Genomic DNA, 23,841 nt, shown 5'->3' on the forward strand with positions numbered 1-23,841 from the left:
TTGTGTATGCGTTATTCATTGTTGGTGAGTGGGTTCACACATTTCAAGCCACATCATGCAAACATTATCACAATCAAATCTTTAAACTGCTGTATCATAGAGAGTTTAAAAAGTAACTGTGGGATAGGATGGAGCGTCAGAGGATGGATGAAGATCTCAGCATCACTTTTACTGCGAGCCATCTGGGACAGTCCCTCACTTTCTGACTGTAACAGGACACAAAGTGAAGTTCAGAGGATTTAAAATAATGTGCATGAAAGTTTCTCTGCGTCTTCTACTCGTGACTGTTTTTTCCTCTGAACAATTTACAGTGCGGGAGTCTTAAAGAGAACCAACACCTGTATGTGTTTGTGAATAAATGTTGACACACAGACAGAGAAACAGCTGATGGGTGAACGTAAAAGATGGAGCGAGTCAATCTGATGCACATTCACACTCTTTAATCCGGGTTCTCTCTGAACAGGCAGCACATGGAGCTCATGTGCCTGTAAAAGAATGTGAAAAGAAAAGGATTGTAATGACGGTTACAGTACATGGTGACAGATGCATACCAAATTATAGCTGCTTTCTTTTTTTTCTGCATTTACACAAACTATTCAATCCCATTTAGTCGGCCTGGACTTGAGGATGGCTTAGCACACTGATCAATGCTTTTTTAAGTTTACAAATTTTGCGCAAAATTTATTGTAGGATTTGTATTAAAATGCAATGATGAGGCTCTCCAGAAAGCATTTAGCCATTTAACCATTGTTTCTTTACTTATTTCGTTTTGTAACAATGATTATTTTTTTATCTATATTAATAAAGAATAACAAAATATACTTGACCGTAACAGCACTGTACTTTACGTGCGCAGGCCTCCCTTCAGAGATCACGGTACTCAACTTTGACACAAAAAGCATAAAACTGCATCTTATAGCTGGAAATGTGAATCATACAAAACATGAAGTCACAGCAAAGCTTAATGCTGCTGAAAGAGACAAAATAAAAACCCCATCACAATATATATATATATATATATATTTATCCTAAAGGCACCTTAGACAAAGATATATCCCTGTGCTCAAGTGGTTAAAGAGGTTTGGGATAAAAAAAAAGAGAGAGAGGGGAGAAGCCTTTTCCTCTCATAAAGCCTAACCTCCGCATGGAAACACTAGAGTGCCACAAGAAAGGCTACATAAGGACTTTTCATTGCATAAACTAATCAGTAACTGATTGTCTAAAAGCATGGCTTTAAGACACAATGCAGTTCTGTACAATTACAAGTCATTTCAAAATGCAACATATAAAAATTCTCTGCCTTCCCACCCGAACAAACTTTGTACACTACTCTCCAGCGTTTGCATCATACTGATGCTGCGTCTCTGCTGTATATATTTTAAAGAGAATCAAACATGGATGGGGGAAACACTCTCCTCATCATGCATCATACAGTGTGAGGTTAAAAAGACAACACAAAAATATGTAAAACAATAAAACAAACAAAGAGACAGGATGAATCATGAGTAAAAACAGAGTCCAACAAGCTCCGTCCTGCTTCTGCAAAAAACAATCCCCCTGACATGCTGGTGGGGTAGGTTATCTTCCCCTCCTTCCTTTGTAGCCTCTCCCTCAATATCAACTCATCCCAAACTACCAGCCCAGTCAGTAAAAGTGATCCGCTCTGGTGCATCATCATTATCATAATCATCATCATCAAGTCTCCCTCATTCTCCTCTTTACATCCCCATTTTATGTCTTCCTTCTCAGGCTGGACAGGCTTGCTCCCCCTGCAGGCGAGAGGCCGGAATGACGCTGTATTCCTAACCAGATGAGGGGGGAGATGGTGCCTCCGGTTCCACCGAGGGGGTTAAAATTGGAAAGTCGCTGGGATTGATTAGACAGGTAAGTGGAGCGGGTGCAGGGATCACACCCTGCTGGTCGGGTGGCAGTGGTAGGTGCAGTTGGACAGATGGTCAACTCCACCATCAAGGTTCTGGGAGCACCCGCCTTCACAACACGCTTCTGGAGGGAGAAAGAGGACGCACTATTAGAACTGTAGCCACACCTTTTCCTGTCTAATTGGCTTAGTGGTTACCTATTTAAAGTCTTTGTGTGTGAGGGAAATTAAAACTCCTGTACCTGCGTCCTGACCTGTGCCCAGCTGGAGACGCCTCATGTGACGAACCACTGCTGTGGCGTTGAATGCTTGCTGCAGAAAGGAAGACACAAATGCATCTGAGTAAATTGTCGAAACACATTCATCAGGAACTGATAGTTGACCTACTGGGACCCTTACAGCAGCCTAAAGCAGTGGTTTCTGACCCTTGTGGGGGGTCCTTAACCCTTGGGATGAAAACCACTGGCCTAAAGATTTGAGGTAGTCCCAAATATTTAATGTTCCTAACAATTTAAAGAAGTTATTTTCCCAGTTAAATCAAAGAAGGCTGTCCTGTGGAATGATTCCTGCAGTTCAGACCATGACAAAGCCATGTCATTTTATTGCAGCTAAAGTGTATTCTTTTTGCACTACAGGGGAAAAAGGATATGATATAAATCATGCATAGAAGAAAAACAAAGCACATTTAAAATAAACTAGAAGTCTGACTTACCTTCCACTTGCTCTTAGCAAAGTTTTTCTTGATCTGAGCACTGACAGACTCGTGGATGTTCTTCTCCAGAGCAGTATCTCCCGCAATCCTGCAAACAGAGTGTGAAGAAACATACGATTTTTACACTGGATTACTATAAAGTGCTAAATCATTGAAATTGGAGTCAATCATCTTTGCAATGTGGGTACATCATGATGGAGGAGTACAGGATCAGTACCAGGGGTGCTGCAGAGCTTGCTCACAGGTGTAACGTAAGTTGGGGTCTTTCTCCATCAGGTGGACGATAAAGTCCTTAGCTGGAATGAAAAGAAAGGTGATATATTAAAGTCTCCTGTTGGAGAACAATGGTCTAGTCTATTTATTTATGAATGCTTAAGCTACAACATCAGTTTCAAACTGGAAACAGCTTATTCACGTCATAATCACTGTAAACAAGAGAAAACAAATCTTGAGTTAATTTCAATATGCCAGAAAAATAGGCTGCTGCTCCAGTTGTATAATTTGTTTTGAAAGGTGATCCTTGCCTACAGCAGGGAAACAGAGACACAGGCCGAGAGCCAGGAGTGGGGAAAAAGAAAAATCAACATAAGTTCAGTGTCTTGGCTTGTGGGATGAACACCTGCAAGGTGACAGGTAAGGATCGGGTGGAAATATTTAGGGGAAAACTTGAGACATTGCTCTCTATATATGAGAAACAGCTTGACTCGGTTATGGAAACAAATCCTTGGATAGGAGTTGCTCTCTGTCTTGAACTCTTGACTTGCTCCAGGTGAGGAGCGTCTACTAACAAGCCCTGGCTGGGGACTTCAGTGTTGGAGTTGTTCCTGCTGGCTGAGAGGGTTTGTGTTTTAAAAAGGGAGGGAAACTTGATTGTTGTACGTCAATAAGCCGCACAGCTGTTGAGAGAAGATACAGGAGAGGACTTGTATTTGATTAAGAATGTCTTATGTGCAGTCTTTCCGTCCTTTGATAATTTATAGTCCGATGAGAGACACTTTGGCAGATACCATTGTACTAGAAAATGTTCTGATCAGCACATGCCTAATGAGAAAACAGATAATCTAATCTAATTTCTGCAGAAGTGATGTTTTGTTTTTTTGTTGCTTTCAATGTCATTTTACATTTTTCAAGGATGCGTGTGGACTCTGGAGTCTACAGCACACATAATCAAAAGCTTTTGGATGTGTTGTGTACTTATCTGACCTTTCATTTGGGCACTCACTGGGTTCAACTTGATCTTACTAGAAGGAGTATACAGGGCCGACCCAGGACAAACTAACAAAGGCTCAAAGCAAAAATGGGCCCTTTGGGTTTCTATAAGGTAGCAGTGGAAATAAAACTCCCCACAGCCACCTGCTGATTCTATTAAAATGATAGATGAGTGAAAGAATTAGACCCTTAATAAAGAAGTGGGAGTCACTGGACAGGAGGGAAACAAAATGAATGGGCACAGAAATAATACCTCTTTAAACACACACTCAATTCAGACTTTAACTCAAACAGAAAACACAGAAAGCCAACTGAAGGCGTTGACTCTCTGGAGACAAAAAAACAACTGGACAGAGAAACCCCAACCTCCTAATGTAGCCTCCCAGCCGGGCCGATTGCCATCAGCTGAGGGAGAACATCACAGGTGCACCCAATAGCTTCTGATGAGCAAGGAAACCTGTGACCTAGATCCATAACATGTCCAATGTGTCTCTGTGAAAAATCTAAACTGTGCTGTTGTGAGAGGTCTGCAGAAAAAAAAACTAGCTGGGTATGTACTGTACCTGATTCAGAGATATCATCCCAGTAAGGGGAATCAAACTCGTACTCTGCCTTCAGGATCTGTTCAAACAGCTTGGCATCGTTCTCGTCATAGAACGGAGGGTAACCGCACAACCTGAGACACACAGCAGAGCACAGACGTCATGTTTCCTCACAGACGCGCTGGAAATGCATGAAATGTACAGCATGCAACACAAGAACAGGATTAACTGACTGACTAACAAGATACAAAGACATAACAATTATATATAGTTTCAAAGCAGAATCGTAATAACAAAAAGTATGCATGCTGTGTAAGGTTCATGTCATAAATAAAGTACACTCACAGAATATAGGCTATGACACCAATAGACCAGCAGTCCACTGCTTTACTGTAGGGTTTCTGGGCCAACACTTCAGGGGCTGCAAGAACAAAACCAGGTTATACAGAAATATAGGTCAGGCAAACATTTAACAATGTTTGACACAAAACTGGTTCTTAGAAACTCTAAAAATGGCTGCCAATTATGTGGAACTAACCTGTATGTGCTTTTTTCCTCAATGATTCACAAGATTGCATTTTAAAACTGAATTAATGAGACAGTATCTGGCGTCTTTACCGACATATCCAGGTGTTCCACACGCTGTGGACATCACACTGCCAGAGCCCTCGATTTTAGACAGGCCAAAGTCACTGATCATGATCTTGGAGTCCTCGTCCATGCTGTAGTAGAGCAGATTCTCAGGCTGCCAGGACAAAATCCAAACCAGAGATGTTATTAAAGTACCGTCATGCAAATCATGCAAAAAAAAAATGAACACACAAATGCAACCTCCATCTGCTAATCTCCATAATAGGATTATATGGTTGTACCGAAGGGGATTACACCAAAGTCAACTTTTGTTTTGTATCAGCAAAGCCACACTCAAATGGAAGATTACAGATACCCAGAAGATGAGTTTCCAGTTCGGAAAATCAGGGATTTTGTTTTGTTTATGGCTCTCTGTCACGCTTATGTGCAGACAGACTTTTCCATCAATTCTCTGACCTTGAGGTCGCGGTGCACGATGCCCATATCGTGGAGGTATCTGACCGCATCCAGAATCTGCTGAATGAGTTTGCTGGCGTCTTTCTCCGTGTAGAAGCCTTTCTCTATGATACGATCGAAAAGTTCCCCGCCAGACACCCTGGATAAAAGGAAAGGTTCACTCATTAAAGTGAAGTGAAGCCTGTGGAATATATAGAACATTAAAGGAGCAATTTGTCCCTGGAAAAAGCTGCTGTCAGTCAAAGCTGGTGTTCTCTGTAATCGATAGAAGCAATAATATTTGAAATTGGCGCCAAAGCTGTGGAGAAAGTTGTACAAACAGCTTGTGGTTTCGGCCATTCTACATTCCTACAACACCCAGCGTGCATTGCACCCCTCCCTCTTAAAGGAACAGCCCATTCAGAGACGCTGGAGTGAAATACTACCATTTCACTGCAGGCAATGGCTCAGAGCGGGACAGAATCCGAAATCGTCTAAAAAATCTTCAGTTCTGCAGTCTACATTTCAAACCTGATGATTCTGAAGGAGACATGACATCGGAGGCAGGCATCCTAGATTGAGGAAGTGTAGTTTAGCAAGCTCCCTGGCCTCCGCCAGATGACGCGTTTTACGTAGTCTGGCGGAGGTTTTCTACCGTAATGGCATTAGCTCCCCAAACCAACTGAAATATGTGGAAATAATCAAAAGAGTTAACTGATTTGTCAATACATCCAATGATTTTACCTGGGGATGGTTAAAAGACAGGAATAATGGGTTAAAGTTTGAAAGTTCTGAACATTTTTATGAATAAAAGACAATGGGTGCTGGTTTAGCACAGTTGATACAGCAAGCGCCCCATATATCAAGGCTACAGTGCTCGTTGCACTCATGGCAGGTTCGACTCCACCACAGTAATGGATGTAAATATTCAATAAGAGGAAAGTCAGTTAGTTTTTTCTTTACAAACACCTCAGTGCAAAAATACAGGCTCCAATAGTACAGATTTTTAAAGTTTTACTTCTTAACTTCATTTCTTTTTTCTGTTTTTTTTCCCATCTGTCCATCTAGCGCAGTTGATACAGCAAGCGCTCCATATATCGAGGCTACAGTCCTTGTTGCACTCAGCGGAGGTTCGAGTCCCTGTCTGCCAATCATTTGGTGCATGTCATCCCCCACTCTCTACTTACCAAATTTCCTTTCTCTCTTCAGCTGTCCTATACATTTAAGGCAAAAGCCAAAAAATGTATCTTTTTTTAAAAAACAGAAAAAGAAAAACTGCCTGACTTTGTGAGGGACAGGGCCTGAGAAAGATGCACCATAGGGACATTTGTTTATAGATCAAAGAAGTAAACTTCTTTAATACACCTTACACAATGTACATTAAATATCTCTCATAAAAAATGCACGAAGACAGAAAAACCAATCCCAACATGACACACAGTGTTATGACTTCTGCTTGGTGTTAGACTCAAAAGCCACTAGATGGAGACATCACTCTGTCTACAGAAAATCTGCAGCAGCTTGAGCCTCCAACATTAGCACACACGCACACGCACACGCACACGCACACACACACACACACACACACACACACACACACACACACACACACACACACACACACACACACACACACACACACACACACACACACACACACACACACACACACACACACACACACAGAACTTGGGAAGGCAAGATTGAAAGATGAAAAAAAGAAAACAGAAAAAAAAGTTAAGAATGAAAAATCTGTACTATCTGAGGTGTTTGTAAAGAAAAAACTAATTGACTTTCCTCTTATTGAATATTTAAACCCATTACTGTGGTGGAGCACTGAGTCACGAAGCAGAGAGAACACAAAACCATTTATGAGGGAAGGCAAATATATTGCCTGGGAATCCAATAACTACTGAGAAGGGAACTACTTTTCCCTTTAGTTTTCCCTTTATAGACATAAACCCTCCCTCTCTCCGTACTGAGTGTTTTTTATCCCTCTGATTTGCCATTGACTGGGTTTAATGCATTAATGATTTATATTTTCTGGAGCCTCTCAGTTATTAGTCCTCAGTCCTCTTTCTCTCTGCTGTGACATTTCAGTGGTTGAGGTGGGTGGGGAGGCTGACAGGCTGCAGGTGTGAGGGCGAACTCCCCACTGGTGTTCATGAGTCGGCAGAGTGCAGTGTTTGCTTGTGTGTAAACGCACATGCAAGTCAGTGTGTTACAGGGTGAAATTAATGGCATGTGACACGCAGTGTGTAAGATGAAGCACGAGCAAGGAGTTTGAAAAACTCACTAATGAATCACACAGGCCCACACGTGAATACTCACAGTTGCATGACAAGGTAGAGGTGTGACTTATTTTCGAATATCTCTTCCAGCGACACAATGTTGGCATGTTTTATCCTGCAGAGAAGGAGAGAAGACAGATACAGAAAGAAGTTGTTTGTTTTATTCATCTTATGATAAAAATAATTCCACTAGTTATTTAGTTAGTGTAGTATTCTACCAGATCTTTCTCATTAGGTGTGTTTTGGACAGTTGGTGTGTGACCTCTGTCCCACAGTCACATCATGTGCTTCTCGCTGACAGTAGAAGAGGCTACACTGTGGTGGCATGCGGCCTTCTAATTGGCTGATCTCTGTGCTCTGCTGCCCCTTGAGACCCGTGGGTGCCGTGACAGAGGTGTGAAGATGACTCACTACAACTAGATTGGTATTGTACTCTGCCTGACCAGTGTGTACTGTTGCCATACCTGTATTACCCCACATACATGCTGTATTGTGTGTGTATAGTATAACAAACTCTGTGAGGGGTTACATAATATTAACATCCAATACTGGATGATACAGCAAACCTTTGTTGTCTCTTTAGAGACTGGTTTGTCTTTCTCAGAGTGACTGTGCTGTATATTGAGCAGCTCATTGCGTTTCAATGTAACCTGTTTTCTGACAATTGCTGTAGTAATTAGTGGCTGTTCAGCGTATTAAATGTGAGGTTTGTAATTGAACCTCACCACCGAAAAAGAGTGTTTTTAGGCTTGATTCATGATGACAAGTGGTATAAGATTTAAAGGTGGGATACTATGCTAATTTCAAGCTTCATATTTCACTCTGTGGTGTCTGTGGAGTAGCTTAGCATAATTCACAGTTAAAAAAAACTCCTCATTTTTCTCACACTGGTGCTCAGTGCAGGCCCTCACACAGCCTCTGCCTGAAACAACTCAGTCAGCTCTGACCCTTTAAGAAACCCCGCCCCCACAAGCCCACTTTCTTCTGATTGGCCAGCTCTCCGAAGCCTGCTGAGGCTGCACTATGTGACGTCACAAAGTGCAGCGTGTAGAAAAAACTGTGTGAAACCTGGCGTTCGCAGCAGCCTGCAGACTGAGCTGAGAAGCCCGGGGATTACTCCGACATACTTTTACCTACAGATTTGAAACTTCACCCATGTTTAGTCTGGACATCCAACATTGTAACATTGTGTATATGTATATATAAAATGAAATGTGAAACAGCACAATACCCCCTCTTTAACTCATTATTTTGGTAATTTTAAATAACTTTATTGAGACTATTTTATTGTATTGCAGCTTGTGTTTAGCCGTGTGGCCTATTTTGTTTAAAAAAAAAGAAGAGTTGGTAGAGCAGGTGCCTCATATACAGAGGCAAAGTCCTCTATATATCAGCCTGTGGTTTGACTCCGACTTCGGCCCTTTGGTGCATGTCATCCTCCCTCTCTCTTCCCCACATTTCCAGTCAATCTTCACTGTCCTATCCAATAATAAAAATATAATAAATAATCTAAGAAATAATCTAAAAAAAGACATGAATGGACATAAAGAAAACATGTCAATATTTCTAAAAGTGAGGTAGAGTCCAGGAAAAATGAAAAATTCGAAGGTCCCCTCTCGAGTCAACTTATGTTTACATTGAGTGTGTTCTTGGGGGGGAAAATTGTTCAATGAAATTTCTCATTAGCATTTGAACAGAAGATATTTAAACTATTTAAAACTGTATAAACTCATGCATTGTTCACATCAATGTTTGTTTACTAGCAGTTCTGTCTTCACTGCCTTTGTTGATGTATTACTGCTGCTGTTGTCAAGTGACTGCCACTAAGTGTGGCTCAGGGGAACACCTGTGCACTTATTTGACCTCAGTACCTGAACTCTGAATGAGTGTCTCAGGATTATTAAGCAGGCTTGAAGGCAGGAAGACAAAGACAACACAAAGCCATGTGTCTGAGCCGTACCGGAGGTAACTGGCTGTGTCATCCTAAGATCATGCTGGATTACCACAATGACACTTATCCGGCTTGTAACAATGCACGGACACCTTCATTCATCTGCTTCGCCCAGTGTGGAGGAGAGATTGACCCAGTTAAGGGTGAGTGAGGTATTAAATCTGCAGAGTGAGCGGACACGTGGGAGAGCGTGTGAGCTCCAGCGTGCACTTGTACACACAGTAACAGAAGGTCAAATAAGCAGTAAAGGTGCTGTGTTTAATTCCTGTGCAGGTGTGTTTGTGCGGATGATGACCTTATGATGGACACTGGTCCTGGTGATTGTCAGAGAGCTGAAAAGTCTATTGAGGGCCGGTGAATCATCTTCTGACCTCTGTCAGCAGCTGCGGGTCTCACAGCTCATCAGAACAGAGAAGTCAGCAAATTAGACACCAGAGTTTCCTCCCGTGCAGCGAGTAATGACTTCAACTGACATCAGGGCGAATCTGGCAGATCTGCTGGTCCTTCAATCAATGTTCTGATGAGTTTCTCAGGATTAAGTGAAGGTGTATTGACTTATATAAGGATCCCTTTGGATAAATGCCTACCTAAAACTCTTCTTGACTCACAGTTGTAAGTCAAAACAAAGCCATGAGTCCTCTGGCATCACTCTTCTTCTTCTTCATATTTTTTGTGCATTTAATTTTGTATTTTATTGTTTTTCTCACAGCTGTGACACAATTTTATGTGTTTATTCTTTTAAAAAGCACTGTCCGAGCCAGTCATAAATGAATGGATGCTTTTAGAATATTTGAAGGACCTTAAACTGACAATCTCCAAGATTTCAGTTTTGTTCTTTGGGCGCCCCCTAATAGAGAGATATATATATATATATAATTGCAGGAGGATACTTCCCAATATAACCAGATGTCCACAGTTAGCTCCCTTTGATACAGTTGTAACTCTTGACTTTCCTCGCTGATGGTCGCTTTCCTTTTTCGACTGTTTGCCTTCATCTGAGTGTCGAATCTGTTTCTTTGGGTTTTCACTTATTTTTGAAGATGTATCTGTTGTCATCGATCTGATTGTATAGCCACAGTAGACTACTGTTTATTCAATTTACAGAAACCAGAAATGTATCCGCTTAGCTCCGCCTACCCTCTCCGGCAGACCAACCACTGCTGGGTGATAGAAATCGTGTCACTAACTGCCAGTTCAAGGCGGGATTATTACGCCTCTGTTCTGCCCCGTCTTTGCATTGCGTTGGAGGTAGGAACAGAGGTGAAACGGCGACAGTGGAGCCAGCAGGGCAGACGGTGCCAGGTGTGTTTGTTTACACAAAGCCCCCTTTTTTACTTTAAACAGAAAGTACCACACTGACTTGCTGTGCTCTGTCTTACACTTATGGGCATGTCATGTTTCATCAAACACTAATTGAAATGGATCGACTTGACATTTCTAGAGACATGTTTCAGGTGTATGTCATACAGCCATGTTAATGAGTCCTGTAAGACTTTTAACAGAGCCTCCACATCAACCTCACACCACCTCCTCTGACTGGCAAGACTTAGCGGAGCGAGATCAGTCACTGTATTTGCACACGTCTGTGTGTGAGTAAATATTTGGTTTAGATAAACGATGGGAAGAGGGGGAAATTAGAATTAAAAAGGCAGTGGCATATAGTTGACTTTTAATCAGGTACATGATCAATTACATGATATTAGGACTGTTGGTTACATCTGGCTTTTGTGTTTAAAGCACTGGCTGTGATGACACCAAACTGGACTGAATAATCCAATATTATTTAAGTTAAAAAAGCTGAATATGAGACTGATAAGAGAAGAGACAAAAATGTAAACGTTAATGTTGCAAATGGTAAAACTCAATCAGCTGACAGACTGACGAGCTGAAGCGGACCGCAGCTGATGAGTCACACCTTTCACATTACATGTAGTCATTTGAGCCATTGTTAACAAAAAGATATCCATTAGCTTATCTTTGAAGTAATGTGTATTTGACATCCCCATGCTCTCTGTACCGAGGGGGAGTTGAAATGAGTAATGAGTCGATACAGACTTCAGACGGAGTGAGTTAAGCATGATTTTCAGGCCAAGTTTACCTCAGTCTGCTCCATTTGTCAGATTTTGCTCTCATTTCTCCATTCTCACCTCAGGAGAGATCATAGCGGAATATTGGCTAGAGTTGTGTCTCCTGTAACCCAGGCAACAAGAGCTCTAAAAATAACTTTAGACCCAATGTAGATCAGCCTTTTTCACTGTGGCCTGTAATTCCCCACAAATAGAAGTGTGTTTTAACCACTCAAAAATGTAAGGAGAGTTATTGTCTCTGGTCTCTGTCTGGTCCTCTTTTTGTAGACACACCTGAGCATATGACATATATCACAAGCAAAACCACTTATATTTGCAACAATACAATGGATGTGCATTTTATTGCGCCCCATCCTGGAGCCCAATACAATGGATGTGCATTTTATTGCGCCCCATCCTGGAGCCCCTCAACTATAGTCTGATGACGATGTAGCCTCTGGGGACAACGATGAAAATGCCGGGCGTGTAGCCAGCAGTTAGCCATAAACGACTTCCTAACTTAATCATGTTCACAGCATTAGCCATTTTTACTCTGCGGTTCCGCCTAAGCGCCGTAATGAAGCTCCGTCCTCATGCCACACTGAACAAAGCAACGACGGACGTGAAGCTGCCCCAGTGTGTGTTTTAAAATAGCATTCAGGTGTTGTGGAAGCAAAACGTACAGCACATGCTTCAAATATACAAACACAGCGCTGTCCCGTGTTAACCCACAGGACATGTTGTCAACCGATTTCATAGGGACTATTTCTTCAGTAGAAAGCTCTGTAATTTCTCCTGTTGGGAAAGTATACAGCATATATGATATCCAGTAATGTGATACAACTTACATGATGCAGTAATGGAGACACAGTGATGAAAAATTAACCATCTCAAACCTTGAGGCTAGGATTTCAGATACAGATTGCTAAACATATGAAGGTTCGTAGATGCAGTACAGACTGGCTTCAACGTAATCATGTATATAGTCCACTTACTTGTGCAGGACGGCTATCTCGTTCTCAATGCTGTTTTCTTTGCCCTCTAACGCCTTCTTGGGGATACACTTGATGGCCACCAATCTGTGGGTCCTCTTCTCCTCAGCCAGGACCACCTCAGAGAACGCTCCCCTGAAACACAAACACACAGGTCAGTCCGTCAGACCTCAGAACATTTATCTTCAGCTGTTTAGGAAAGGCTCTGTGACAATGTGGAAGATAAAAAAAAAAAGAAAAGAGTACTGCTTTGATGTTAAATTGTCCAAACTTTTGTGATAACTTGCCTACTTTGGATTTAAGTGCTGCCAAATGGTGTTTATTTTTAACTTCAGCCTCCTCCTGAAGTCCTGGCTGGCAGTAACATTTTCTTTATCTATGATATGCAAAACACTTTCACATAAATAAATAGTGCTGTTTTTTGTCATGTCTGTGCAGACACTACAAAATGGTTCACTGCTAGGTATTGACATGCTAAAATATGCACTGCAACTAAATCTGCCCTGACACCTTCTAAAATAAATTATATTTCCTTCTCTTTTTCCTTCTGTCTCCCTATCATAATTGAAAACAGGCCAAGCACCAGAACTCAAACTATCAGAAATGTGAAGCATTTTCCCATGACCCGTTTAACAGTAGACGCAGACTTTTCTTATGACCTCTGGCGTTTTGGCTGAGGACCAGAGATTTTTCACAGAGATCCAAAGCAGCACAGTAACTATAAGAACTCACACATATAGGCTTGAACTGAACATTACATCACTACCATTACACAGGAAGGAGGTATGGTACAGGAAGGAAGAGAATCTAAAATTAAGACTAATACAGACAGCAAGGTGTGAAAACAATACTGAAGGTAAAGCTGCATAAGAGCCTACAATACACACAGGCTGCATTAGATCCCCTGCATGCCAGAATAACTTCTATAGTGTCTGATAAAACTGATTAAATGGTGAAACAGGTTTTCAGTGCAAGTCCCTGGAGGATTGCGGAACAGTTTCTCTTAAAGGGCCAGTACGCCAATTTTCAACCTCAGTCCTATCATGCTATTATGGGGAGCTGATGCCATTATGTTAGGAAAAAATGCAATTTGGCTCTGTGCCTTTGGAGGGCGCTATCCGCTTCTCCAATGGGCCCTGGAAAACCTCCGCCAGACGACGTAAAATGCGTCGTCTGACGGAGACCAGGGAGCTCGCTAAACTACACTTCCTCAATCTAGGACGCCCGTCTCCGATGTCATGTCTCGTTCAAAATCGTCAGGTTTGAAATGTAGACTGCAGACCTGAAGATTTTTTAGACGATCCAACGGTATGTTCTCGTTGTATTTCAGATTCTGTCCTGCTCTGAGACATTGCCTGCAGTGAAACTGTAGTATTTCACTCCATCGTCTCTCGCTGGGCTGTTCCTTTCAGAGGGAGAGGCGCAATGCATGCTGGGTGTTGTAGGAATGTAGAATGGGCGAAAACACAAGCTGTTTGTGCTACTTTCTCCACAGCTATGGCGCCAATTTCAAATATTATTGCTTCTATCGATTACACAGAACACCAGCTTTGACTGACAGAGGCTTTTAAGAGGGGCAAATGCTCCTTTAAAGATTTTCTCCTTTTCTCCTTTAAAGGCCCTGCAGGCCAGACTAACATCTGTAGTGTCTGATGTTTTGGTGTGACACACATACTGCTCCATAAAACTGATTGAATGGTAAATATGATTAACAGTGTGAGTGATTAGGGGACAGAGTTTCTCTTAATATCACATTAATATTCCGATTAATATTACAAAATTATTCAAAAATAACATCATTTGCACTTATTATTGTCTATCTGATGCATTCATGAACCCTAAATATCATGCTTTACTACACAATAGGGGAGGCAAACACTTCATCCTTACTTTAAATTGACTTGTACGGCCATCTTTCCCAGACGAACACTTAATTAACATGCCCTTTGGGTCATATAGACACAAGGCATACAGAACTATAACAGAATTAAGGAGCACTCAGGTGTTTACTGTATAAAAGCATTCGAGTAATTAGCCCACAAACATGACTTTATGCTGCGTTCAGGTTATGTGGTAAAGATTGTCATGTGTGTGCAGGTGTTCACTTCAGAGCCGGCCATGCGAGGGTTAAAAATAGCGAAACATGAAGTGGGAAATGAGCAAACTTTTTCTTGATTTTACTCAGAACCAAAAAGTTGGTATGTTATAATATCAAGGAACGAAACATAATTTTATTTGTAAATCACAATATTTTAGGCTGCTAACCGATATCTATTCTTTAGTTGACAAGAAGACGTGCTGCTGCATCAGGTTCGATGTTTGAATTAACTACCTTCACCTGACTTAAAAAGTGTCGACTACAAGGCCAATGAAATCTTATTTAAGATTGTACATTTAGTTAAGCCTTGTGATATGAATGTGCCGGATTTGATTAATATATTTACAGAACTTAGATATTGCCACATTAAACTAACTACAGAAGGTAAACACTCCTTGCTCTTATTTAATAGCTCAAATAATGGCAGTAGTTTCACACAAACCTTTATTTTTACAACCATCTTATTCTCATGGTTCATCTCATCAGAAGGGAACATTGTCCCTGCATGAGTGCAGTTTCTGTTTTTACAGGGAAGTTTGCTTATCAGATTAAACTGGCACTTCCTGTAATGTTTTTTGTGATTCACTCTCCATCAACTCGTGATCAAGTGTTTGTTTTGGAACAACTGTTATCTAATCAGTGTGCGAACAGTGCTGCCAATAAAGGCTGGCAGTATCGACATGTTCAAGCACATCTCTGTCTCCTCAAAACATGTGGCAGGAGGGTAGAGGGAAGGTTTAGAGCTGCGATATGAACCCCAATGCACTGATACAAAGACACAAAGACAAGGCAACGATACACTGGATCGTGTTGGTACTGTACATGTGGTATGTGTGTGAGTGGTTGGGTGAATGTCAGCTGTCAGTTTGTGCCTTACAGTATCTCTTCTGCCACATATAGCTGCATGTGTGGGCAGAGAGGAACCATTACTGTCCAGTCACAAGGTTTGCTGATACTATATCAGCTTTGCAAACAAGGAAGGACTGAATAGCGTTGTGCCAATGTGACCACAAAAGAAAGTGACATAAGGATGACAGCTTCTGCTTTAACAATGTCCTCTTCAGGGTGTTGAGGCTGCTTCCTACAAACAAAGTAGAAATCAATGAGGGTTAACTCAAATGTGTTTGTTTTTACGACTTCAGTATGTAACCTGAACACTTACATACATAATGGGAGTATTGATCCAAAGCGATCCATGCAAATGATATTTCGCCTTCCACTTTATTTCTGCAGGAGAAAGTTCTCCTCAGGCAGAGCTTCTGGGTGCTTTCACAGGAAAATAAGTGTGTATTTTCTGAAAGCGCACCACGCACACAGCATGTGCTTACTTACTTTTAAAAGTGTATTGTAGTGTAAACAACATAAAACTTGCCTTGTGTGCTCTTGAAACTGCTTCTGCGTTTACACTGGCTCCCTGAGCAAACAACTAAGGTGGGTTTGGCTGTTCCATCCATCAATGAGTTTCAGTTGAATGTATGTGCAGAAGAGCTTTCTGCCTCTGAATCTTTTTTGCACTTTATTTTGAAGGGCACAACAATATCCAAGAAAACAAGATAATGAGTGTCCCTGACCGAGAGGTCCAACAAGGGGTCCCAACCATGAGGTCAAGATACTCAAGGCATGTTTAAAACGTGTCTTAGGGAGCAAAGAATGATATGGCATATGTGAACCCATCCCTGATCAAAGTAACCATTATCCTGGGAGTGAGGCCTCGTGGTGACAACTCAACAAGAAAGTAAAAACTATCACAGAGAGAAAGGCCATCAGCTTTGGCAGGAGTCCAGCTGTGTAGAGGAGGCTGTCCGTGCAGCAAATTCCTCTGCAGCATCTGGAGGATTTAGTTGACATTCTCCATGCACCCACTGACAGGCTACAGGGCTCAGGGGAAGTGTCACACAGTGGTTCACACAAACACTGGGAAAATCCAAGAACACTAACGTGTCTGTGACTATGGATAGTCCCTTTGTCTGTTTGTTGTTTTGAAAGCAAACTCTCTTTCAGACCTTCTTCTTTCTGATGTCAGTGAACTGTAGGGTAACATTTTCATTGTGTCTACCATGGAGTATGTAACACTTAACATAAAAGCCCTTTTTGCCTACGATGATGTTTATTCTAGGCATGATAGCAGTAATTATATCACCATTGGCTGGCAATGGTCTGTTCTGTTCTCCAGCCAAAAGATATATTTGCTTACAATAACAACTCACAGTTGCATTATCCAAGCGATAAATTCTGAGTTTAGAGAGGTTTTTACAGACACTGATGAAGAGGAGGCTGCTTCCCTTCAGCCCTGTCCTGTCTCTTATTTGCAGCGTAGGGCATTTCATCCAACTGCATTTCTACAGACCACATTGTGGACAGCCATTATCTCGCTGCTGGTAAAAGACCTTCTGAAAGGCGTGCTTTCAGCTGTGGGTCGGATGTAAAACTAACCTCAATAGATTACTTTATATCTCAACATAATTTCCCAGCAAAAAGAAGACAACATTGCTCGTAAAAGCCAGAAAGACGGGGCATAAACTAGCTTCAAGTGTCAAAAATGATCCCACTGAAATGAGCACGTTGATGAAGGTTTATTAATGCCGATTGTCTCTTTTCCCATTGCCAGTGGAGTATACCGTCGGTCTCTTTTCTGCTGCGTCACCGTCTGACGTCACAAACGCGCCTGAGACAGGGTTAGTAAACAGTGAGGATGTTACAGTGGTCAGGTCTTTATTGTATCTATTACTCATTAAGTCTGTGTATCAAACTGTGTGACAAATTTGGAACGATGTTCGAGCGCTGCTCGGACGGAGACAGGTTGAATTTGTAGCTGAGATGACAAGGAGTCGCAGAAGTTACAGACGGAGCATAGCATCGCACCGGAGAGGGGGCGGAGATTAGCGTGTTCACACGAGTTTTGTGTTCCCATCAATGCCGATTGGAGCCAAGGCGATCATTTCCTGGGACTACTGCAGAGTCATGTGACCTGGGTCTGAATGCAGATTGTAACCGTTCCCCTGTTTTTTTTGACCAGTGGGAAAGCGGCTTCAGTCTGTTTTTTAATTTTGCCACTGACTCAGTATAAGCATATTTGTGATGAATATTTGGTGGGTGCTGAGAGGTGTGTTGGGTTTGCTGAGAGCTTAATCCCTGCGTTGGTTTTGACTGGATCATAATATACACAAGTGTGTTTACTGAGCTGTTCCTGTTCCTAACAGGACATTCTTATCACCACCATGGGACCTGTGTCCAGGAAGAGGATACACACACACACACACAGCACCGCGCTGCTAATAGCCACGCTTACTTACACTATGCAAACATTAGGTGTGTTCTCCACTGTGCAAACACTTTAAACAAGAGTTAATATATAGACAGGCACGGCATATCATTTACATGCGTGCAGCTTCTAACAGAGTAAATATTTACCTGCTGATGAAACTAGATACACTGAACAAAAATATAAACGCAACACTTTTGTTTTTGCTCCCATTTTCATGAGCTGAACTCAAAGATCTAAGACTTTTTCTATGTACACAAAAGGCCTATTTCTCTCATATTGTTCACAAATGTGTCTAAATCTGTGTTAGTGAGCACTTCTCCTTTCCCGAGATAATCCATCCACCTCACAGGTTTGGCAAATCAAGATGCTGATTAGACAGCATGATTATTGCACAGGTGTGCCTTAGGCTGGCCACAATAAAAGGCCACTCTAAGATGTGCAGTTTTATCAAACAGCACAATGCCACAGATGTCGCAAGTTTTGAGGGAGCATGCAATTGGCATGCTGACTGCAGGAATGTCCACCAGAGCTGTTGCTGAATTGAATGTTCATTTCTCTACCATAAGCCGTCTCCAAAGGCGTTTCAGAGAATTTAGCAGTACATCCAACTGACCTCACAAACGCAGACCACGTGTAACCACACCAGCCCAGGACCTCCACATCCAGCATCTTCACCTCCAAGATCGTCTGAGACAAGCCACCCAGACAGCTGCTGCAACGATCGGTTTGCATAACCAAAGAATTTCTGCACAAACTGTGAGAAACCGTCTCAGGGAAGCTCATCTGCATGCTCGTCGTCCTCATCGGGGTCTCGACATGACTGCAGTTCGTCGTCGTAACCGTCTTGAGTGGGCAAATGCTCACATTCGATGGCGTCTGGCAGTTTGGAGAGGTGTTTTCTTCACGGATGAATCCCGGTTTTCACTGTACAGGGCAGATGGCAAACAGCGTGTATGGCGTCATGTGGGTGAGCGGTTTGCTGATGTCAACGTTATGAATCAAGTGGCCCATGGTGGCGATGGGGTTATGGTATGGGCAGGCTATGTTATGGACAACGAACACAGGTGCATTTTATTGATGGCATTTTGAATGCACAGAGATACCATGACGAGATCCTGAGGCCCATTGTTGTGACATTCATCCACGACCATCACCGGAGAAATAGGCCTTTTGTGTACATAGAAAAAGTCTTAGATCTTTGAGTTCAGCTCATGAAAAATGGGAGCAAAAACAAAAGTGTTGCGTTTATATTTTTTGTTCAGAGTATATTTCAGTGATCGCCTTTGTGCTGCTCTGCACAAATGTCTTTTCCAGACGCTTTGTACCATGCCCAAGCAGAGGATAAAAGGCAGCCGTGTCTATCCATACCGAAAAAGTTCAAATATTAGCACAGTTCTTTCACTCAGTTCATGTCTGTCTCTTGTCTGTCTCTGAGTCAGCTGTTTGCTTAAAATACACACTCGGTGTTGCTGGGTTCCTGTCGCTACAAGCAACCTTTTCATGTGAGCATCCCACGACGCCTCGCTCGGTGCTTCAAAGGAATTCAAAACCAAGGAATTAGGATCTCAAATGCCATCATGCATGCATCTGTGCTCATTTACACACACACACACACACACACACAGGCACAAAGCATAAATGCTAACATGTACTTGCAAACCACTATAGAAGGCCGTGGGTACATCTCCTACTATAAACATATTTTTAATTATCACTGCCACTTTTACAATAATCACATTTTCAGTCCTTCAGTCCTTTCTCTCTTTATGAACATGTTTTCTTCCTCGTACGCTGAGGTGTTTGGAGAACACAGAGCTTCCTTGACTCTCTGCCATGTTTTTTTTTCACATATTAATCCCACGTTTTTACTGCTCCAAACAATCGGGCCATCTGTCTCCTGCTGAGAAGATGGTGAAAAAGGTAGAAAAGCTGACGACAAAATGGTGACTGTGGAAAGGTCGGAGGGACATAGGGAAGGACCATCTGGTCCAATCAGAGCTGAGAGATGCCCAACTGAGATACTGGCCCAAAAACATAGAAAGACCATGTTTGCTCTGTGGGCCGTCCAAACACAAAGATCTGTAAAACCACAACACAACATAGTGCATTACAACTTAGTGTAAGCAACCACGATGAGCTAGATTTCATTCTCTGATACATTACTTGGAGCATATTTTTTTGATTAATAAAGGGAAATTCAAAACTGTAAGCTCATAATAATTCAATTTTGTTTCTCTATGTGAAAAGATGTGACCTTAAAGGAGCAAAACTCCGTGGATTAAATGACTGCGTGCTTTGTCAAAGGGGTAACTGTACACTGTCCACTAACTGCCAGGCATCAAACTAGAAAAAAATCTAGTGACAACCTCCTGAATATAGTTAGTATTAAAGACCCCCCCCCAAGGACAGGCTGAACAACACGTTTTCAGATTGGCAGGTTTGAGACGTCACAAACCTAAGGAGCCAACTAATTACTACATATCAAGCTGGCTAAGTTTTAAAGTTTTGCGACTTAACGATGGCAGACGTGTTTTGTTTTTGTGATAGAGGGGCTGGTTGGAAACTTGCATAGTGGGCGGGGACCAGATTAAGGACTTTATAATGAGGGAGACAGAGGAGATGCTTTGGGAGGATTTTTACAAGGTAATTAAATGCTGAAAAAAACATATCTGACACAATTTATTATTTCAAGCAGAGCATTTTATACGTCTTAAAATATCACTGGAGCTGGTCTTTAAGCTGCTATACCAGATTTCCCCCTTGAGTTGGTAAAAAACAGAAGTGTGAATATTGGACTTGACAAAAAATATTGGACATGTTGCTGTGCTTCCAAATATCTGTGTTAAGACAGTAAAAAATAAAAAAGACGACATTTGTTCAATTTGTGCTGATGACAGAACAGTATACTGCTGCTGAAGCACTTTGACGTAGGCTTTAATGCTGTGTGTTCCTATAAACATCCATGTGCTGTGATTGTTGCTTTGATTGTGCTGAAAGTTGAAAATTGATCCTATTACATAAAAAATATCACAACTATAAAATAAGAGGGGACACATCTATTCAGCTTTTATCAGAAAACAAACCGCCGTCTCACCAGGTTTCGTTCACTTTCATCTTAATTATCCTTTAATATGAGCGTTGCCATGGTGCTGCGGTGACTCACTGAAAGTAACTGTGAGCGCTGGCTGACGACTTCAGTGCACTGAAAAATATGTCTCACAGAGAGGAAGAGTCAGGAGCACGGACAGAAATGTGAGCATATAGAGCTGTACGGGTGGCAGTGAAGTACCTTCAGATAAAGATCGCCTCTCGCATGCTTGTGTGCCGTTTTCAGTTTTTAAATGGGGGCTGGATTTCGACCTTTGCGCCCACTCTTTCTCACAAACACTTCCGTCCATCTGTAAATCTGAATGTGGAAATGACTAACAATTTACATTTGGACATCTGGTGTGTACATCAGATACCATGAACTATTAACAACATCTGCTTTTACACGTTATTTGTAGCGCAAATAACCTTCAAAATCTATATGTGTTGAACAGTTTTGACTTTGTTAATGACCAGCGTGTGGCAGGATCTTAGCTTGAACTCTCTTAACTGCTTGGGATAGTAACAAAATTTGTGACCTAGTTTGAGTCAGAACTATAAGTGGAAAGAAGCTCTAGTAAAGAAAAAATCCACTCTGCATCTCTTCACACATTCTTCGCCATATTTAGCTCATTGTTCTGGTATCATGTTCTGTCAATTAACTAGTTAATTCCAGCAGCAGGTCAGTCATTTAGCAAAAAAAAACCCTGTCGGACATACTTAGGAATTCGCTTCTAAAAAATGTTGAAAAATCTCAGTCGCTAAAGACAAACATTTTGCTCAGGAGTTTGTCGAGACAGAATTGCAGCTAAATGCAGAGCAAATGTTTGACTATCAGGCGGCTGAAAACACCAAAGGAGGGTAGTGTTGCTCCGTGGTGTTAGCAATTGTGTGCCAACAAATTAGCCGCTTAGAAGGCTTAGCTCAATTAATGCCACCTCAAGTGCTCTAGAATAGATGCCGCTCTGCATTGTTTTAAGTCCACTTAAAGAAGGGAATCCTTTGGACACACAAACTTTAAAAGACATTGGGCCTCATGCAAGAAGCGATACACGAAAAAATGTCTTACTTTTGATCTTGTACACAATTTTTTTCACCAATGTTTTCTTATTTTTGCTCTCCTCTTAGGTAAGACAAAGTTTTACGGTTGGTGGAGAGCACTCTTACCAAGATAAGAAAAAAAAACAGTTGAGAAACTTAAAAAATGCATCATATAATCAAATTTAGATGACTTTATGTTTGTAGGGGAATTATAATGATTGGAGTTCCTGATGTGCCCGGCAGTGGATCTTCGTCTGTGTCGGGGGCTTCAGAAACTGACATACCCGGAGCATCACTGTCGAGTGGAGCATCTGACTGCACACCTTAGAAACATGATATCCCTTGGATTTTTATTTGTGTCTTGATAATCAATTTCCTGTCACTGCCACCTCTCCAATTATTTCCTGGATTCTTTGGTCTGTTCCCGAGATCACCACCTCCTCCTGTCATCCTCCAGTTGTCGCCATGGAGCGCTGGGCTTGAGCAATACGCGTTACTGCTTCCATCTTTATATCAAACCACTTTCATTTCAGTAATGGTGCGTCCCTCGACACGGCATTCACAGCATCACAGATCTATACAGAATGGCACTACTTACGCTCTGGAAGATGACATGTTTACTTTGTTTTAGTTGATTTAAAAGAAGTACTTCCGTTTGGCTACAGCTGTAGTTCTTCTTCTTCTTCTTCTTACTACCCTTTTTCTGTGGCATTTCATCTTCTCCTTGTGCCCGATTTGCACATGGCACAACACGCACCTGCCCTTATATAGTGTTTAAAGGCCGTTACCTATGCTAATTACAAAAAAACTTGACTTGACTTCTCTTATTTTTTCTCTTCACAGAAAATTAAGAGAAATTTAGAAGACTGTTGCTGCATGAGGCCAAATATCCCTTACCAAACCGTAGTGATTTGTAATCAAGCTTCAAAGCAAAGCTTCCCTACGGCTCCCTAAGAGCTAAAAAGCAATGGGAAAGTGTTCTGAAGCCAGTGTGCTGATATGTGGACAGCTTGTCATGAAGAGGGTTATGGGAAATAAGGGATTATAACAATGAAGAGTGACTGTGGGAAGATGGACATGACATGCCTGTAGTTAGAATTGTTAGAGGGGATATATTGCTGTGAGCACATGGGGATTCATAAGTGGGCCAGACAGTGGGCATACATGTGTGTCTGTGTGTGCGCGTGTTGGTGCGTGTGTATTCCAGGAGCAGCAGGCTATGCCATGCTGAGCTGTTCTATGCTGAGACCAAGGCTTCTGTTTGAATTAGGTCAGGCCGGGGCTGAAGGGCTGAGGGTGCCATAAGCGGGGATGGATTTTCAGGATTGGGCTGGGAGTTGGAAACAGTCCCAAGTTGTCACTTTTCAAAAGAAGGGATAAACTCTCATCGCTTAGATTGCCAGAGTTGCATCATAAATCTGATTGGGTCTCAGAAGCTGATTTATTTTCATTGCTGTGATGTATTTGGACAATGCTCGACAGCTTAAAAGGTGACCAGAAGGGCATCTGCACGCAAATAATATCTGAGAGCTGAGTTTAAAAAGATGCAGAGAGAAGACATGAGTAGCCCATGACTATAGAGAGCGAGAGAGTGAGAGAGAGAGAGAGAGAGTAGCATGCCACAGGCCTTACTCATTACTCCTGTACAGTCTTAGCAGTGGCTGAGACGGAATAACAAGGGC

At 41.9% G+C, this 23,841-nt stretch overlaps 1 protein-coding gene across 1 annotated transcript in view; it reads right to left on the bottom strand.

Moving 5' to 3' along the window:
- Window positions 1–423: 423 nt before the first annotated feature.
- camk1b (calcium/calmodulin-dependent protein kinase Ib) overlaps window positions 424–23,841 on the bottom strand; it is a 38,151-nt gene continuing 14,733 nt past the window's right edge. The window contains exons 3-12 of the mRNA XM_069678021.1: window positions 12,672–12,803; window positions 7,700–7,774; window positions 5,390–5,528; window positions 4,961–5,087; window positions 4,688–4,763; window positions 4,364–4,476; window positions 2,809–2,887; window positions 2,592–2,679; window positions 2,122–2,191; window positions 424–2,004 (exon numbers count right to left, since the gene is read on the bottom strand). Coding sequence (XP_069534122.1) covers window positions 1,907–2,004; window positions 2,122–2,191; window positions 2,592–2,679; window positions 2,809–2,887; window positions 4,364–4,476; window positions 4,688–4,763; window positions 4,961–5,087; window positions 5,390–5,528; window positions 7,700–7,774; window positions 12,672–12,803 — 997 coding nt within the window. The 3' untranslated portion in view covers window positions 424–1,906. The remainder of the gene's footprint in view (window positions 2,005–2,121; window positions 2,192–2,591; window positions 2,680–2,808; window positions 2,888–4,363; window positions 4,477–4,687; window positions 4,764–4,960; window positions 5,088–5,389; window positions 5,529–7,699; window positions 7,775–12,671; window positions 12,804–23,841) is intronic.

Source organism: Semicossyphus pulcher, unplaced genomic scaffold (genome assembly GCF_022749685.1).
Source record: "Semicossyphus pulcher isolate SPU_LCO1_2020_fin unplaced genomic scaffold, fSemPul1.0.p SCAF_3, whole genome shotgun sequence".
Lineage (NCBI taxonomy): Eukaryota > Metazoa > Chordata > Actinopteri > Labriformes > Labridae > Semicossyphus > Semicossyphus pulcher.